This window comes from Syngnathus acus, chromosome 17 (genome assembly GCF_901709675.1).
Source record: "Syngnathus acus chromosome 17, fSynAcu1.2, whole genome shotgun sequence".
NCBI classification, from domain to species: domain Eukaryota; kingdom Metazoa; phylum Chordata; class Actinopteri; order Syngnathiformes; family Syngnathidae; genus Syngnathus; species Syngnathus acus.
Genome location: NC_051102.1, coordinates 9,125,754 through 9,144,634, shown reverse-complemented (window position 1 = coordinate 9,144,634; position 18,881 = coordinate 9,125,754). Strand labels below are relative to the sequence as shown.

At 45.7% G+C, this 18,881-nt stretch overlaps 2 protein-coding genes across 4 annotated transcripts; one reads left to right on the top strand and one right to left on the bottom strand.

The window, feature by feature from the left end:
- Positions 1-3,015: 3,015 nt before the first annotated feature.
- On the bottom strand, positions 3,016-9,040 carry LOC119137416 (oxysterol-binding protein-related protein 1). 3 transcript variants are annotated; one of them, XM_037276712.1, is made up of 14 exons: positions 8,925-9,040; positions 7,361-7,484; positions 6,602-6,756; positions 5,681-5,784; positions 5,400-5,534; positions 5,142-5,239; positions 4,877-5,059; positions 4,704-4,811; positions 4,541-4,630; positions 4,339-4,465; positions 4,134-4,253; positions 3,939-4,062; positions 3,749-3,839; positions 3,016-3,597 (listed from the first exon to the last, which is right to left on the bottom strand). In XM_037276712.1, the coding sequence occupies exons 3-14, from the start codon at positions 6,633-6,635 to the stop codon at positions 3,495-3,497; spliced, it is 1,317 nt and encodes a 438-aa protein (XP_037132607.1). In that variant the 5' UTR covers positions 6,636-6,756; positions 7,361-7,484; positions 8,925-9,040; the 3' UTR covers positions 3,016-3,494. The 3 variants fall into 3 exon arrangements, with proteins under 3 accessions (XP_037132607.1, XP_037132608.1, XP_037132609.1); XM_037276713.1 differs by having other exon boundaries at positions 5,681-5,756; XM_037276714.1 differs by having other exon boundaries at positions 5,681-5,756; positions 6,602-6,750.
- Positions 9,041-14,906: 5,866 nt separating this feature from the next.
- LOC119136983 (histamine H3 receptor) lies at positions 14,907-18,517 on the top strand. The gene is made up of 3 exons (XM_037275919.1): positions 14,907-15,324; positions 15,971-16,137; positions 17,181-18,517. Exons 1-3 carry the CDS (start codon positions 15,081-15,083, stop codon positions 17,946-17,948), a joined length of 1,179 nt encoding a protein of 392 aa, XP_037131814.1. The 5' UTR covers positions 14,907-15,080; the 3' UTR covers positions 17,949-18,517.
- The last annotated feature ends 364 nt before the right edge of the window (positions 18,518-18,881 follow it).

Sequence of the window (18,881 nt, the reverse complement as noted above, 5' to 3'; positions counted from 1 at the left end):
GGTGTACCTAATGGAGTGTCCGTGTGATTCCCTCGTTAAGTGCACCTGCGTGAAAACTTTTAGCTCTTGCTGAACGTGAAAGTGGCTAAAACTTTTCACGCAGGTGCACTTAACGAGGGTAGCTTGGAAAACATATTGGAACGCGGCCCTGAGCACTTGAGCTTGACACCTGTGACCTTTGACCATGATATTTCCCTAATAAAGTGGCCTGTTATGAGGTACACTTGCAAATGGCAGTGTACCTAATGGAGTGTCCGAATGATGTCACAGATCAACCAGCCAATCAGAAAGTGGGGGTGAGGGCGGGTGTGGCACTTTTCACTTAAATCAGGGGTGTCGACCTCCAGTCCTCGAGGGGCCGCGTTCCAACATGTTTTCCAAGTGACCCTCGTTAAGCGCACCTGCGTGAAAAGTTTTAGCTCCTGCAGAACGTGAAAGTGGCTAAAACTTTTCACGCAGGTGCGCTTAACGAGGGTAACTTGGAAAACATGTTGGAATGCGGCCCCGAGGACTAGAGCTTGACACCTGACCTTTGACCATGATATTTCCCTAATAATGTGGCCTGTTATTAAGTACACTTGAAAATGACGGTGTACCTAATGGAGTGTCCGTGTGATTCCCTCGTTAAGTGCACCTGCGTGAAAACTTTTAGCTCTTGCTGAACGTGAAAGTGGCTAAAACTTTTCACGCAGGTGCACTTAACGAGGGTAGCTTGGAAAACATGTTGGAATGCGGCCCCGAGGACTGGAGCTTGACACATGTGACCTTTGACCATATTTCCCTAATAAAGTGGCCTGTTATTGGGTACACTTGAAAATGGCGGTGTACCTAATGGAGTGTCCGTGAGATTCCCTCGTTAAGCGCACCTGCGTGAAAAGTTTTAGCTCTTGCAGAACGTGAAAGTGGCTAAAACTTTTCACGCAGGTGCGCTTAACGAGAGTAACTTGGAAAACATATTGGAACGCGGCCCCTCGAGAACTGGAGGTCGACACCCCTGATTTAAGTGAAAAGTGCCACACCCGCCCTCACCCCCACTTTCTGATTGGCTGGTTGATCTGTGACATCATTCGGACACTCCATTAGGTACACTGGCATTTTTAGGTGTACCTAATAACAGGCCATTTCATTAGGGAAAAATCATGGCCGAAGCTGAACTGAAAGTGAAAAGTGCCACACCCGCCCTCACCCCCACTTTCTGATTGGCTGGTTGATCTGTGACATCACTCGGACACTCCATTAGGTACACCGCCATTTTTAGGTGTACCTAATAACAGGCCATTTCATTAGGGAAAAATCATGGCCGAAGCTGAACTGAAAGTGAAAAGTGCCACACCCGCCCTCACCCCCACCTCCTGATTGGCTGGTTGATCTGTGACGTCACACAGACACTCCATAAGGTACACCACCATTTTCAGCTGTACCTAATAACTTTATGCATTTTTTGTACGTGTCAAGAATGTGTATTTGACTACTTGCTCTTTATTTTGGGGGACACCAACACATATTACACAATGTAAAACACATATACATATTGTCATATAAAGCAGTTAACCAAATGTCAGATTTTTGTTTTCATGCCAAAAAAATAAAAACAAGGAATAAAACACCAGACAAGTTTGAACAGGTTTTAATGTTTATTAAAATAATAATAATAATAAAAGTAAATTTCAAACCAGCTATCTAATGTGAAATTGCAGTAGATATATTGGATAACAATATTTAGGCGTATATATACATACACGTTATTTTAAGTGTTATAAAATAAATAAATAACAACAAGGAATAAAACACCAGACAAGTTTTAACAGGTTTTAATGTTTATTAAAATAATAATAATAATAATAACAACAACAACAATACAAGTAAATTTCAAACCAGCAATCTAATGTGAAATTGCAGTAGATATATTGGATAACAATATTTAAGTGTAACCCTAACCCTAGCTCTAACCCTAACCCTAGCTCTAACCCTAACCCTAATCCTAACCCTAGCTCTAACCCTAACCCTAGCTCTAACCCCAACCCTAGCTCTAACCCTAACCCTAGCTCTAACCCTAGCGCTAACCCTAATCCTAACCCTAGCTCTAACCCTAACCCTAGCTCTAACCCCAACCCTAGCTCTAACCCTAGCTCTAACCCTAACCCTAGCTCTAACCCTAACTCCAACCCTAACCCTAGCTCTAACCCTAACCCTAGTTCTAAGGAATAAAACACCAGGCAAGTTTGAACAGGTTTTAATGTTTATTAAAATAATAATAATAAAAGTAAATTTCAAACCAGCAATCTAATGTGAAATTGCAGTATATATTGGATAACAATATTTAGGCGTACATATGCATACACGTCATTTTAAGTGTTATAAAACAAAGATTACCCTAAGAGAAGCATAATCTCCCCGTTGTTGCATAACGGCGCATCCCTTCATGCAATAGTTAGCCGTTAGCTTGGAGAAAACGTGCATAAAAGGAGTGGTGTTTCAGTGAGCGGTTCTTTCTTTCTTTTGCAAATCGTAAATCGACATTCTGGCTTACATAGTTCACGCCAGGAGGGAGACGCAACACGTTCACCGACTGATCCATTGATGCACGGGAAGGAAGGCAGTTGACCCGTTGACTCGTTCGCGAACGGGAAAATCAGGATTCGTTCCCTCACCGATCCGTTCTCGCGATCAACTGGAAATGCAAATCACTCACTGACTCGTTCACTCACAGACCTGTTCAGTTGGTGAAAGGGAAATGCAATTTCACGACTCGTATGGTAAACAGGAAGTTACGTCATTTTCTTCTTCGTTTTGTTTTACGGCGAGGTAGCACCAGCTTCAATGCGCATTACCGACACCTACTGGTTGAAGTCATATGAACTGAAAAAAGAACGAATCACTTTAGGAAGGGATTCGTTCACTCTGGTTCACTGAAAGGAGTCGGTCTTTTGAACGAATCGTTCACTCACGAGCCGTCAGTGTCAGCGCGCCCCACTGTTTGAGAAGCACTGAGTAAAAGCAAGTGAGACCAGGAGCTTTCCGTTGTAATTGAACTTTTATTGAACAATAGGAAAGATTGTTAAAGAGCAGCTACTCACCTGATGAGGCTTGTGGAAGTGCTTGCATAGTTACCGTGATTCACATGCACTTATCGTACGCGTACGTCATCAGACGTGACTTTTCACAGTCAGAGAGCAGCTTATTGTGCTGATGTACAAAAACAAATCAATGCAATGCTCCTACTCTATACATGTTCCTGACATGTACAAATGTTCACTATGACAAGCAAAGCGTTAACACTATTTGAGAAAAAAAAAAAAAGTGCAAAAATCTACACAAAATAAAACTGAGGATCAAATCACACAGGGAGTGAATAATAAGTCTCTTGAATGACGTCAAAATGCATTTTAACTTTGTGCTCTATTGTTCACACTGGTCCTAACGTGCTGGCAGTTATGAATCCATTAACTTAGTGTTGAAAGTTTTGAGGAAAGGAAACGTTGCGGTTGCTGGTGCTAGTAGATGTCGGGCAACTGCGTGTACTTCCTGTCCCAGTAACCTTTCATGCACAGCCAGTCTTGAGCTTTGCTGTGTGGATTGGCTCCCTGCTGAAACCACCTTTGGATGTTGAACAACAATTCATGATCAAGATGTGCATTTGCGCACGCTGTCCTGATAGGGGCAGCAAAGAGTCAACAGGGTGAACCCTGCTGGTCCCAGTGCAGCGATTTGTTCATGAGTGAATGCGGCTCATAGATGACCTAATTACCTGTTTTTCCAGGCGTCTGTCGACTTGCCACGATTCTTCCGGGCTGTTCGCTGTTTTTCCTCCAGTCGCTTCTTCTCCCCACTTGCTACGTCTGCCATATGAGCACACACACAAAACAAAAAAGCCTTGTCATAGGGTCTGCGACATTTCCCAAATATGTTTGCCGCTTGAGTCGCATGCGTGGTCATACCAATATCTCCGTTCTCCATGGCACGGATGTCAGGTCGAAGACGACTGTCTGTGTTTGGCAGAAGTCCCTCCATCCTCTTGTCCAGCTCGTTCAGCTGCATGGCGAACGTGGAGAAGGCGTAAAACTGCAAAAAGCAACACAAGGAAATGTACCAGAGAGAATAAGATGTAATATAGGTTTTTCAAACCGGCTAACCTTGGCTGAGTTGTCGGGACGAGGCGTTATCTTCCAGATGAGCTCGCTTCCCGGGATCACCTGCACCGTCTCGGCGTCAGGCGGCGGCGGCATCTCCTCGGGCTCTTCGTCTACGCTGCTCTGAGGCCACATAGACGCACGTGTGCATGCTCAGCCACCATTGACTCAACAGAAAGACTAGAAATGCACAAAACAGGAGCTTTACCCTTTTGCAGCCCTTTTTCTCTTCCGAACTCTTTTTGTCGCATTTTTTGTGGGCGTCGAAGGTCGCGGGCTCCACCGTGTATAAGCACTCGGTCCATTTGCCATAGATGGCACAGAGCTTCCTCTTGCTGCACAAGATGGTGAGGTTAGAGTTAACACTAAGTTTAGGTTAGGCTGTCCAAATGTTGCGAAACACATGCTACCTTTTATCCAGAATGTATCCTTCTACTTTGTGGAGCTCTTTCGCAAAGAGGCCACAAGGTCTGAAGGTCATGCTGCAGCGCTCACCGGTCCTGTCGCACAAGCTTTGGTCACGCCTCCTCCGATGCACACACAAACACACACAAACAATGGGAGGAGCATTACTTGTGATTGACGACCTCCACGCTGCCGTACTGTTCGATCCAGAGCTGACCGACGATGATGTTGTGGACGCAGCAGGTGGGGTTGGTCCAGGTGTAGGCTTCGTTGTACCTTTGGAGGAGGACAGAGGTGAGAAGGCGGACGCGACAGGCAAAAGTTGACGGCTTGACGCTCACTTGGGAAGTTCCAGTGTGATGACTCCTTTGGGCTCCGCTTCTATGCTTTTACCCCAAAACTTGATTTTGGGGCAGATGGAGCCATGGAAGACGAAATCCTCCTCCAGGCCCTCGGCGTGAAAGGCACTGACAGGAGGGTGATGGCTCACCTGCTCGGAAAGCCACCTGAAGCCCAAATCATCTCTGGAGGACAGCGAGACCAATCAAGCTCAACGACGTCACGATTACGAGCGCATTCATCAAGCTAACCGGCGCATCCTCGGACCTGATGAGCTCGTAGGTCTCGCCCAGAAGCGGGTTGAAGGGCTTGCCGGTCCTCTCCCACTGCGACGCCACGGCTGACACCGCAAACGCTGCCACACACTACCAACGGACAACGGTTAGTTTTGTTTGCCAACTGTGACGGCATCGACTAAGGAACTCATTGTCGCTTGCTCGGTCAAGTTGTACTCGTTTGTTTGGAATTAGCCTGATTTCTTTAGCATTTGCAAATCAGCTCTTCTCAAGAGCTTGAAGGCGTTACCTTCATCCGTTCGACAGAGTCGTCGGCGGCGTTGGCCCGGCGGATGAGGTAGGTGTGCTCCATATATTCACTGAGCCGCTGGAGGAAGCTCAGAGGCTCGTTCAGGTTTACCGGCATGGCGATCTTGGACAGCTCCTGAGAGACCACGTTCATATGTGAGAAGCATTTGAGCTACAAAACAATACACAATTCATACTTTTTGTGTTGAGCACGCAAGAGATCTCGTGGCCGCAAGACTTTACTTGCAACACGTGAAAGAAATGACTTTGGTTTGTCCTCACCATGCCGATGCATTTCTTCAAGATGCTCCAGATGCTGACATCGTTTCGGGAGAACATCGGAGCCGGCAGAGATGTTCTATGGAACAGCGGTTTTGAAGAGTCAGCTAGAATTCAGGACAACATGAAGCTTTCGATGACACATTTCCATCTTCAAAACGCTCAGCTCGCCAGCAAACGTGTCAAGTGCAAATTTGCAAATGGACGCAGCTGTGTGTGTGTGTGTCTGTGGCTGTTTTAGTTTATTTGTGCAGCAGGCAGATGGTGCCTACCCAAATACACGGCATTATTTCTGTTAAATAAACAAGACAGAAAGAGGCTGCGTGCTGGCTGGCTCCATCTGCGCTTGTCGGAACACAAGATGCAAGATGGCCCATTTTATTTCCCCCCCGCCTCTCCCCGCCGACATTCAGGTGGACTCTTTTTCATAACTGTTAGTCTAAGTATGATTAGAACCGATATCTGGGTTTGTCTGACTTCTGTTTGGAAGTGTTAGGTCTAAAAAGTTCAACATCTTTCATTGTCTCAATTTAGTAAGTTCAATGAAATGAGCATCATAATAGTTTTATGTATTTCATACACAATCCCCTTCAAAGCTAGCCGGCTTTTTTTTTTCTTCTGTGCCAGAACCTGCTAAATGATTTCAAAGATCACTTGTTGGATCAAGAAAGAGAAGGAGCCTCTGTGGAAATGAAAGATTGTCTGTCCCGTCTTCCAGCAGCAAAGCGCCTGGCAAAACTAAAGCAGGTGGATGGATGGATGGGCCGCTCGCAAAAACACAACGGAAGCTCCTATCCCGTTACACCTTGTTGGCGCTAATCGAGGCGTGTTCCTGAAGTTAGCGAAGATATCGCTTGAAGATTGTCAACGCAAGCAGCAAAACATCACCTCGGCCAGTTTGCAAATAAACAGAGCGTGTCCCACCTCTGCTGCTTGGCGTCATTGTTCCGGTTGCCATGGTTACCCTCCCCTGACATTACGGTGGCGAGCGCGCTGGGATGGCGGCGGCCGCCGCTGAGAAGGGGGGCGTTTTTCCCCTCGTCCTCTTCGCAGGAGTCGCTGGCCGCTCAGCTCAGATTCTGTGGGGCAGACGGCCGGCGACAACCTCGTCAGTCGTCGGCGCTCCTCCTCCTGGCCAAACCCCACGGTTTGTTTGCTCGCCGAGGTGCACAATATTGCACCGACCTGCTCATTCATTACAACTTTGTCACATCATTACATGTTCAGCGGCTCCATGATTGTGTTTTTTTACATGGCATTCCGCTCAGCACAAATACCAAGGAAGTGCTGAGCTCGGCGTCTCACAGCACATACGTGCGTGTGTGTGTGTGTGGTCAGTGCCCCGAGCGCTCGATGAATAATGCAGCCATCCCTGAGGGAGACTTCTCCTCGTGAACAAACACGTAAACAGTCCATATTTATTCTGGTCGGCGCAAAACAACGTGTGAAACTTTGAAAGCACGAGTGACGCAATCTGAAAAACACAAAATCAATCCGGATGAAAAGTGTGTGCCCATTTTTTGCCCATTTTGTCAACTGCTGCCAACCACTAATGACATCACAATAGTCTCATGATCGATCTGCCTGCCACACGGAGCAGATGAACTACCTGAGTCAGTTCTCGGACTTTATTCAAATGTTTTTGCTTCTCGACGAGCAGCCGTTTGGTTTGGATGTGCTGACCTGACACGGCATCGTAGAAGTCATCTTGGGCGAGAGCGGGCGACCTGCTCGTTTCCACGCTTGAGCTCGTGGTGCTCGCCGGAGATCGTCTGCAGATCCTCCGTCAGAACTTCAGATTCCACACCTGCACAAAAATGTAACCAATATTTCACTACAACTACAAGAGCAGATCATTGGAGAAGGACACACAGTGACACGGTGACTCCTTTGATCGGTCCTGCTGGCGATCCGGCCATTAGATCCGCTTTCCTCTGATCTGAACCAAACACCCCGAGGCCAGCGATCCTCACGCCAGGATTGAGTGTCTCTTTAGTGCAACCTGAACCTCAGCAGCAGATGATCATCTCGTGCTGCTTGACTTAATCCGTCACTCATCCTTACAGCCATAAAAGCTGTTAAGGTACCGGAGCAGGGCTAACCATTATTTAAAAATCGATTCATCAACTGTTCGATTTAAAAACTCAAATTGACACTGTACAAGCAAATGAATCATATTTCACTAACGGCTGAACAGCATAGAAATGAAATCGGACTTTGTTTGGACTAATTATCCAGCAAACGGTTGCAGGCTCTTGGCTCATCCGGGAAGTGAACACTTTGTTGTCCGACAATCCGTGCCAGCTCGTTCGCTCTCTCATTGTCCCCTCATGAGCACAAACGTGTCTATTTTAAGCCCCGTTGATGGCCCTGCCGATGGGAGAATCGGGAGGGATGCTTGTCCTTGGCAAACCACCCAGAAAGGAAAAGAAGAGCTGAGGGCTGTTTGAAATTTGCCGCTGAGAGCTTCACTTGGGAGCTTGTTGTCTACTTGCAGCTCAACCTTGCGACTCTTTTACATAACACACTGTTGCAGGAACAGGCGCAGGACAGCTGCTGCTGCCCAAGTGGGTCAGAACGCACCAACGCCGCTGAGGAGCAACATCACGTTCCCGGCAAAAGCCTCGGAGGAATCAGGCGCGCTGCTCCATTGGATATTTGCCGAGACTTTGGAGTGAAACAGTACACGACCGGAGTGGACCAGGCCCGGAGGACGCCACGTGGGCTAATAGGATGCTGGAATTAGTGTTCATGCAATATCAACCTCAGCACTGGTGGAAATATAATCCACTTAGTATATAAAGTAGTAGCAGTAGCTTAGCGCAGAAAAAAGAAAAAGAGATTGTGAGGTCATTTTTACACCAGAAAGCTGAGAATGATTGAGTTAGCATGCACTGGCATTTTCCTTCGAGACTTCATCGAGCCGCTTCTGACAGGAGAGCAGGCAATGCACATTCGGCATTCAAGTTGAGTCGTGCAATTTCAGAAGTTTGCCTTCTATTACAATCCCCCCCAAAAAAAGTATTTAATAGGATCTCATTTGCACAGAAATGTTGTGCTTCATCTATCAGAGGCCGGTTTCAATTAAAAAGCCAGACAGGCAGTCATCAGCAATTAGAGCAATCTCATTTTCACATTCTAAATGTAAATGAAGCCCGTGGAAAGATGGCGCTCAATGTTTTGTGGCAATTAAGATCAAGCAGACATTACATTTAACTAGCAGACGATGACAACAAAATGGACAGACCTGAATGAGGAACCTGGCCTTCCTTGTGTCTCCTCTCACTTGGCTTTGACGCAAAAGCGAGCCTGTGTTATCAGTACGCTTGTCTGGAAGTGAACTGGCCAACATGAGAGCGTGCACACACCTCAGCTTCCTCCCTCACCCCCCCCTCACCCATCCCAACGTATGTGTGAGTGCGCACTGATCTGCAAGCTAAATGCGGACCTAAGCATAAAAGGGGATCTTTCACCAGAGATTACCACACTGAGCAAATGCTACAAGCACCTCCTCATCACTCATCCCGGCCACTGATCAGGCCTATTGAGCATTTTACAATACTTACGATCATCGGCGAATATCTGGTTATCGAATGTTACTGAAAGGTAATGCTTAGTTGATTATATTTTTTTCAGTTTGGAAAATAATCAGTTTAGTCAATCGCAAATGTTTAAGTTAGAGTCTAACTTAGGGGTGTCAAACCCGTTTTTTTGGCGGGCCGCATTGTAGTCATAGCTTCTTTCGGAGGGCCATTATGACTGTCAACCCAAATAAATGTATGAGCACCTCATATTATATACAGTAAAAGCTACAAAACAAACTGACAAATAGCTCGTTTTCAAATCAGACGAGTAAAAACTGGTCAAATATAAAAAAAAAAAAAAGAAGATATTAAAAGTGAAGACAATTTGCAATTGTAGTAATGACACACGAATTTGATGCACAATTTGTCTTCGCGGGCCACATAAAATGATGTGACGGGCCGTATCTGGCCCCCGGGCTTCGAGTTTGACACCTGTGAGATGAGTGCACGCCATTTCTTGGTCTATCCACTGAAGGTAATGAGGTCCGAGCGGGTACATTGCAAGAGCACACTGACATCTGGGTACCTTCCAAAGAGGGTCTTCAATCTGCACTCTGCTGCTCACGTCCTGTTGTTTTTTTTGTTTTTTTTTTAAGAAAAGAAAGACAAAATTGTCAAGCACACAAAAAGTGTTATTTCCATTATTTTAAGGCTAGACGAAGCTGGTTTGGTCTGAACGAGGGAGCAGGTGTCAGCCACAGAGACCAAGCGAGCGAGAGTAACGCAAAAAGACACAATGCTAAATCTATCAAATGGAAATGTTGCAACGTTTTTACAGTCAGGCAACGTTGCAACATTTCATATAAAAGGTTCCATGTTAAAACAGGACTCAAGTGTTTATTTTTAGAACCAATAAGGTCGTGCCCGTCCCCCCTGACCTCAAGGAACCTGATCTACCTTGTCCTGATATTCGGTTAGAATTTGTGTGGTCCAGGTCCAATGACGTCTGTTCTGCAAGCATGTGTGCATTTTAACACGGTTGAGGTTAAAATGTCTTTTTGGACAGCATTTCAGGGTCTGGTACCTCGGCTGTTTTTGACTGGCGGGCAGGCGCCGCTGTTTGATGATGCACTGCTTGCGCCCTCTATCGGCAGCACAGTGTAAGGGCGTATTGCTTACCAAATCCTTACAGTACACGTCCACCAAGCTACAAAGGGGGGGGGGGGGGGGGGGGGGGATCATGCCCAACTATTGATGCACCGGTGATCAGGGGCGCTTACCAAAATCTAGGCCCCCAAAAATAATAATAGGTAGGGGCCCTCCAACATTTTTAAAGATAGTCTTTTATATGCCACAGTTGGATGCTCCTTCCACAAGAGTGTTATTCATCTAATGTTTGCACACAGCAGGTCAGAGAGGGTGCACCATGCTGTGTAAAAACACTTCAGTTTCCTTTTAAATGTCAGCCGATGAACACATGGGGTTATGGGTCTATTATCGGGATGCCTTGCACACACCTCCATTGATAGATGGCCGTCTCCTTCTGAAAGCTTTTTTTTTGGTTTGACACCAAAAGGATATTTTGGTTTGATGTGATCCGAATTTGTCTTTAGATGTTTTCTATACGTGCATTGTTTTTTTTCCCCCATGTCCTCAAGTGCAAATATGAATGTTGTTTGTCGATATGTGCCGACGATCAGACCTGGCTTTATGTTATGTGTTGAGGTGTAACTCAATTGTTAAAGCCTATCCGTCAAATCAGGTCTGGCGAGGGACAAGCAGCTAGCTCGTCTCGCTCGCGCTCTGTTTGACTTGTTCCTAATTAGCATGGCAATTACTGTAAGCTGTCACACTTCTTAAGCAAAGGGGTTGGAATGCGAGCGCTCCGAAGCGTAATCCCTCACAAATGACAAGATAATGGAGCCAAAGTGAGGCCACCGCTTCAAAAGGAACCACAAGATAGAATCCCCTGCAGGGACATTTTCGGGACGGACAGGGAAAGCGAATGAGCCAGACAGACAACGGGACTGTGAGAGGTATGTATTCCCCTCACAACGAGAGTGGGAGAAAATTATTTGACTGCTTGGAAATGTAAATGACCCTGGAGCAATGGGTCCAAAAAGTCTGTCTTTCAACACAGAGTCATTTTAATCTTCAATCCTCTGCTTTCACCTGATGTGTATTTTCACTACTGCAAAAGATGAAGGGTCTCACAGCTGATCCCTGATGCACTCCCCACTTCATCAACACCCACAAGGCCAATGATACATCAATGTTACTCTACCGTTTACGACAAACATTGTTTTGAGGTTCCCCTTCCGGCCGTGTGTGTTGGATCCAATCAGACTCGGTACGTGTTCCTAATGTTTTGGCCAGCGAGTGTCTATATGGTGAGCGTAATAGCCTAGCTTGTTTCAATGGCTCAAAAGTTGACAAAGGCACCAAAAGGTTTGATCTGCGTGATGAATTTTGATGGTCCACCAAGTGTGTCGTCTCGTTATTGGGTCGATAGTCGTTTGTCAGTGTCAAAACAAAGCTCCTTTCTATCCCTTGCTATCAAGACTGAGGAATCTCAACAGTATGTGTCAAATAAGGAGAGCAGAGTGAAGGTACAATACATCTTAAATTATATTCATGAAATATCTTTGCATGAGGACACCAAATTCAATAACCGCCGTCTAAAAAAAAAAATCCTGAATTACCAGAATAATTGTAGACAGAAACATAACAGTATTGTGTGTACACAAAATACACAAAATGTTTCTTTCTTCTCTAATTTAATGCTTGCAATCAATAGTGCGCTCGTTTCCGTGATGCCTCGCTCGATGCCCTTATGAAATGAGGGTGGAGTGCTGTGATTCATAGATTCATGAAAAATTCAATAAGCAGGGCACACCCCAAGTCAACTAAATGCCAGCAGCATGTAACCAACGGATTGTTGGACTCGGAAGTCATGCGACTTTTGTTTTGGCCCTGACGTGACTGCATTAGCATGGGAGCTGTGACCAAGCATGGCAAGAAGCCACTTTGGTCACACGGCTCCAAACAAAACATGAAATGATTCTTATCTGATATGAATTATCCCATTCAAATAAAATGGCGGATAAGGTGCATTGTTTCATTCATCTGTTCTAACCCCAAACTCCATGTAACAAATATCAATGACTGTTGACTTTCTCAAGATGCCCGAAAAGGCAAGCAAATGTAGACATTGTTTGGGATCGCTGTGATTTAGGCTGGCGGTTGCGGCTACGCGTGCTACGCTATCGTGGCTACTCCAGAGCAACAGTCGCCGCACGCAAACACTCGAGTGGAGAAATAATGGAATGCCACAGCAGGCTCGGTGTAATCGACAACACTTCACACGGACCCGCCGGGCTTTGTTTCAGAGTGTCCTCCATATTCAAATGAGTCGCTTCAGGTCTTTCCAAATCCAGCTGCAGCGAGTAGTTTTCTTGTTTTAGCTATTTTTAAACTCAACACGTGTTGAAGGCGAAGTATTAAGTCAAGTCACCCGCAGGCTTACACGTCGAGTATGTTTTTCATTTTAATTCAGGACTGCGACCCACACACGAGCTTAATTTCCCCCCCCCGCCAGCTTCTTTGTTACATTTCTGAATGAGTGCTATATGTGTTATTTGTAGCTGCCGACATTTTCACGAAACCAGATCTTTTGAATGGAACATTGAATAGTATTATGGCCTTTATATTAGCAGCCATTGACTTGATGAGAGCTTTTGGTTGCTGTTTTGGTACATGTTGCATGATTAATTGAAAAGAAAGGTGTGGGGAACCTTTTATCCCCCCCATCAGGAACAATTTTATATTCTGAAGGCCATTTTAAACTGATGAAAGAAATATCATATTAGATCAGGGTTGTCAAACTCATTTTTTTCGCGGGTCGCATTGTAGTCATAGCTTCTTTCGGAGGGCCATTATGACTGTCAACCCAAATAAATGTATGAGCACCTCATATTATATACAGTAAAAGCTACAAAACAAACTGACAAATAACTCGTTTTCAAATCAGAAGAGTAAAAACTGGTCAAATATTTCAAAAACAGATATTATTAAGAGTGAAAACTATTTGCAATTCTAGTAATGACACACGAATTTGATGCACAATTTGTCTTCGCGGGCCACATAAAATGATATGGCGGGCCGTATCTGGCCCCCGGGCCTTGAGTTTGACACCTATGTATTAGATAGATAAGCGAGATAGCGAGATAGCTAGCTAGCTACATTGTTGTCTATTGAAAAGCAAAGTTACGTTACCTGCTCTTAATTATATTTGTTCATTGCTCATTGTAAATACAATCTGCAAATAATAATCAAGGTTGTAATGTGGAAAAACATGTCGTCCCCCTTGTCACAACTCCGTGAGATGGTAGCGAGTCCTATTTGGCCAAAAGTAACAGTAATTCTTTCTGGGCTCCTTTAGCAGGTTGCAGTGCAATCTCGAGTGTTTTTCATTTCTTTCGGGTCTCAGCTGGGGTAACGGCGACAGAGTGTCCGAACCCAATGAGGATCAGATAAAGGCTTCTGCAGAAAAAAATACAAATTTGGGAAGGATGATGGTGTGTACACTTTCCCCCCAATTCTTTTTTTAAACCTCACGCCTTTATAGGGGAAATCATATTTGACTCATTAACAATTGTTTTGGACTTCAGCCTGCTCCCGTGCTCAAGTCCTGCATGATATGGTTATTATGCGGTGTGTGTGTGTGTGTTTACTGAAAGGAATAACGACTCAATAGTGTGTGCCATCTGGGAATTCAATATCAAGTCTGTGATTGTTTTGTAGCAGTGAAAAAGCGTAACACACGGCTCAATGGGCGCGTCGTCACAGTGATTCACAGCAAGGAAATTGCGAGTGCCTATCTCTGTGTACAAAACCATCTCATCATCTGCTTTGCTCTGGTGAAATCTCTGTTCGTAGAGGCAGGTGCAAAACTAATTGACTGGTGATATCTGTAATTAACTCACGTTTCCATGGCGTCGCCACTACAGCCATCGTTGTGTGGTCTGGCGAGCGTAGAAAATTAGCCGGATCATGCCTGTAAAGGTTAATATGGGACATAAAAATAAGCCATTATTTCCTCGCAACCGGGATAATGGCACTTACGGTGCTGCGTCACATGGCTGTATATTATAAATTAAGAATGCATGGCTTGTCAAGCGTGACTTCAGAGTTTGTGATATGTTAACACAGCCCGTCACAGATGACGTAATATCATGAAGATCATTTGGATTTTTGGTGTTGTTGCAAAACTGCAGGAATATCACTGTATAGAAATTGCAGTTTAATTGAATCTACAGTTAAAATGTAACCATTAAATTAATTGTAAGTACATTTATTTGGACAGTGTCAAGTGAATGTACTTCAAATGCATTGATCAGTTCAAAAGTAATTTAATGCACACACTGTAGCTGAATTAGGCAGCAAGGGTGCCACCACAAATTTCTGTCCAAAATATTGGGGTAGAAATGGACTTTTCGGAAATAAATGAGATCAATCTAACCTGCATAAATTGATCGAGCCTTTAAATGTAAGCAACTCGATGCATGCTTGTGATTATAACTATCGGCAACTCGTGTCACGATCATTTTTTGACGCGACGGCGACGCTCCTCCCTCCCTGCATGGCTAAATCACCGGGTGGCATGAGAGCGACCGCTGGGAGATGCGTCGGTCGAGGTCGTCGCCCTGACGCCCGCCCACCCTTCGCTCCACTCGAAGGGCAACTTTGGCGCACAGTAGCGCGCTTCGGTTTGGAATGTGCGGCTGTCGGACAGCGGCGCTCAACGTCAGCGGTGAGGACGGCGCGCCGAAAGGAAGGAAAGAAGGAAGGAAGGAGGGAAGGAAGGAAGGAAGGAGCACATGGAGGAGCGCAGCCAGTCCAACTCCAGCGGGCGTCAACTGGACGATGGCCCCGCAAGAGTGCAGAGCAACTTGGCATTTTCGGGGCCGGTCTTTGCCATTCTAACGGTGATGATGGTGACTTTGGTGGTCGTGATAGTTTTGGGCAACGCGCTCGTCATGTTCGCTTTCAAAGTGGACAAGAGTCTGAGGAGGCAATGTAATTATTACTTTCTGAATCTGGCAATATCTGACTTTCTTGTTGGTAAGTACATCTTCAGGCATTACTTTTCTTTCTTTGAGTGCAAACTGCCGTGTTTTCTCCTTGATAAAACGATTTTATATGGTTCATGTCAATTTGAACCTGCTTTGACGTAATCCAGGGGCGTTGCTACTCGGAGTAAATCTAGGGCACAGCCCCCCCCGACTACACTTGTCCACAACTGTCATGAGCAGGTTGCAAATAACTTTATGTAGGGAAACACTGGCTGGCTTTGACATATTAATGACAGCGCATTAATAATTTTTCTTTTTTTTTTCTTTTCTTTTTCTTCCCATTCTGGCTGTACTGGACAGCTCTGCACCTGGTTGATTTACACAAGCCGCAGTAAAATGTTTTTTTTTTTTTTTTTTTTTTTTTTGCAAAGGTAGTCAGTCACATTTTACGACTAAAATGAATGTTTCATTTGCAAGTGTGTGTTAAATCAAGGGAAAGTGTTGAGTGATTGAAACCGTTCAATTTTTCCATCAGAGGAACATACACCTGTTCATCTTTGAAAGGTCACGTGGGAGTTTCAAGTAACTAAAATGATCATCAGGGCCGTGCAGAGGGCGGGGCCAATGAATTTTCAATGAACTTTGAATGAAGCAATGTTAATAATAATGCTGTTCATCCTATGTACTCTATCCAGGAGCGTTCTGCATCCCGGTGTACATGCCTTACATCCTGACGGGCCGCTGGATGCTTGGCAGGGGTCTGTGCAAGCTGTGGCTGGTCATGGACTACCTGCTGTGTTCCGCGTCAGTCTTCAGCATCGTCCTCATCAGCTACGACCGCTTCCAATCTGTCACCAGAGCGGTGAGTCGTCCTTCCCTTCCCTTCCCGTGGCCTTTGTGGGAACCTGAAACGATAAACACCCTAAAGGTTAAATTAGTTTCCATGACAAAGGGTGACCGTCGAGAACGTTAAAAAGCTTCATGTCAAGTCATTCCTAGATTGTGTTGCCCAGGTCACAAATCATCAGGGGCGATTTTTTTTCTTATATTGTTTCAAAATTCACACAAATTGGACGGGACTGTTTAGTCTTGCCCGCCAGGGTGGAGTCAGTGGCTTCATTCCTGATTGGTCAGCGTGCCAGCTTAGTGGTGGGGGCAGTGACACCAGCACCTCATTGTCCCAAATGGGCCCATCTGCACAGGTTAATCATGGCTGACCCAGCTGGGCCCTGTGCCACCCTCTACTCGATAAACAAAATTGGCTTTGGGAAACAACACCATGCTAATGTAAATCTCAAGCCACAATTGTGAGTCTTCTCCTCCAAACTAGATGTGTTGATTTTTCCAAACTCTCCGCATCCCTATTGAAGCTTTTTTTTTTTTTTTTTTCTCGGGGCCTGCATGCATGAAATTATTAAATCCGCGTCCGCGCGTTGCGACGCCAAAATGGGACGAAGCCTGGCGTGGTAGACAAAGGTAGCGTTCTTTTTGCTTTCACCAGCAAACACTTTACATCAGAGCGATGAATACAAATTTCAGCACAAAGAGAGAGAAAGCGGGAGGCTCTTCTTCAATTAGCCAGCTTTGATCATTGGAGGTCCTCCTCCCCCTGGTGCAGCCATCGCCCCCCCCCCCCCCCAACGTGCCGAGATCAATCACGCCGGCCAGAAGCAGGCCACTGGCCAAACAGCATTCTCTTAAAAGCCTGCCTCTGTGAACACTGACAGACAAAAGGTCGTCAGCGGTGACACGACAAAATGTGCCTTTGAAAGGAAAGCATGGAGTCAATGTCGATGTACATTTAACGACACGTGACGTGCACGACGAGGTGATGTCGATTACAAGCAATGAAATGACAAACCGGTTCTGAAATGGGGAAGTGATTTGTGCCACGGTTTGCCGCAGGTGAGTTACCGGGCCAGACAGAGCACGTCTCATCCCGCCATCATCAAGATGACCGCCGTGTGGGTGCTGGCCTTTCTCCTCTACGGCCCGGCAATCATATTTTGGGAACTGGCGGTGGGCCGGAGTCGGGTGCCCGATGAAGAGTGCTTCGCCGAATTCTATCACTCCTGGTACTTCCTGCTATGCGCCTCCATGCTGGAGTTCGTCTTCCCTTTCATCTCTGTGGCTTTCTTCAACCTCAGCATTTATCTGAACATACGCCGGAGGAGGCTCGGCTGCGGGGAGGCCCAGCTCAACCTTCAGCTAAATGAAGCCGTGTCCGCCGGGCAAGGGGAAGCCAACCCCTCTTGCCACATCTGGAGGACGGGAAGAAAACTGGCCATCATCCCCTCCCCATCCTCGTCTCCCAATTTGGGCAAAGTGGACCCGTCCAGCAGCAGCAGCAGCAGCAGCAGGGCGGCCCAGCCTAACCGTCTGTCCAGAGATAAGAAAATTGCTAAGTCGCTGGCCATCATTGTGTGCGTGTTTGCCATCTGCTGGGCACCGTACACCCTACTGATGATCATCCGCGCCGCCTGCAGAGGGCGATGCATCCCGCAGCACTGGTATGAGGTCACCTTCTGGCTCCTGTGGCTCAATTCGGCCACTAACCCTTTCCTCTACCCGCTGTGTCACAGCAGCTTCCGCAGGGCCTTTGCTAAAATTCTGTGCCCAAAGCGGCCGACGAGCTCCACTCGCCCTTTAGCCGTCCTTCGGGCGGGCCGGTGACCCGCTTGACAGCTCAAACTGTGAAGTACATGTAAATGCTCACAATAATGTCTGTTTTTATATACACTAAATGTTTACAGTCGTCAATGAATTGCTTCTATTCCGTCGTGCAAACTTCAGCTTGAATTCCACAATATATTTGCACAACGAATCAATGTTGCTATCGCCGTGGTGTTGCCATGAAGTGGACGTTTATGGAAAATTCATCTAGGATGTCGTTCTACGTGTAAAAAGCATTTTGCCATTGTCACTTAGAATATTTACACTATGATAAAGAAACGTGCCAAACAAACACATTTGTAAAATGGACTACATCCTCCCTCTTGTTCCCCTAAATGTTTACATTTTTGCAATGAAGTTGACACCAAGAGAGCAAAAAGATGTTTTCAACAATGACTGTACTGTACCGTTTAAGTGCGTTTGTTTCTTATCACCACTAGATGTCACTATTTGTCTTTGCAGCGTTGAACGCGTGGAAGGTCTTCAAAGCGTCGTTGACCCAAATTGCTCTCTGAGTGACTGCAATGAATGAACATTTAAATGCAACGTAATAAACCTATTTGCAACAACGTCTTGAGTGATTTTAGCTTCAGGCAGACAATGTCACCTGATTTGGAAAAAAGTACACATTTGTATTTGTAGTGCATCTTGGAAGAGCAGTAGTGGTATCGACAACTACTCAAGAATGGAGTACTTGTAACGGTCGGAAAAAAGGTCGTATCGAAGACCCCTAGCTAGTGCTAATTGGCTATCATGGCACAGTGATTGACTATTGTTTTCTTTCAATCATGTATTTTACCAACTTCTTTGCAAAGTTGTGCTTATGTTCCCCCCCCCCGCTTGATCCATTCCAGGAGTTTTGTCCAGATGTAGACTCACCGGAGCAGTAATTACACCATCATGTTAGATAGCGGGGGGTTACATTTTGCAAGT

What these genes read in the sequence shown, in the direction of transcription:
- LOC119137416 (XM_037276712.1), bottom strand. Translation starts at nt 6,635, where the DNA reads ATGGCAACCGGAACAATGACGCCAAGCAGCAGAG. An exon ending in ACTCTGTCGAACGGATGAAG is followed by an intron (nt 5,240 to 5,399) that starts GTAACGCCTTCA and finishes GTCCGTTGGTAG; the next exon opens with TGTGTGGCAGCGTTTGCGGT. An exon ending in GGATACATTCTGGATAAAAG is followed by an intron (nt 4,466 to 4,540) that starts GTAGCATGTGTT and finishes CATCTTGTGCAG; the next exon opens with CAAGAGGAAGCTCTGTGCCA.
- LOC119136983 (XM_037275919.1), top strand. Translation starts at nt 15,081, where the DNA reads ATGGAGGAGCGCAGCCAGTCCAACTCCAGCGGGCGTCAACTGGACGAT. An exon ending in AATATCTGACTTTCTTGTTG is followed by an intron (nt 15,325 to 15,970) that starts GTAAGTACATCT and finishes TACTCTATCCAG; the next exon opens with GAGCGTTCTGCATCCCGGTG. An exon ending in TCCAATCTGTCACCAGAGCG is followed by an intron (nt 16,138 to 17,180) that starts GTGAGTCGTCCT and finishes GGTTTGCCGCAG; the next exon opens with GTGAGTTACCGGGCCAGACA.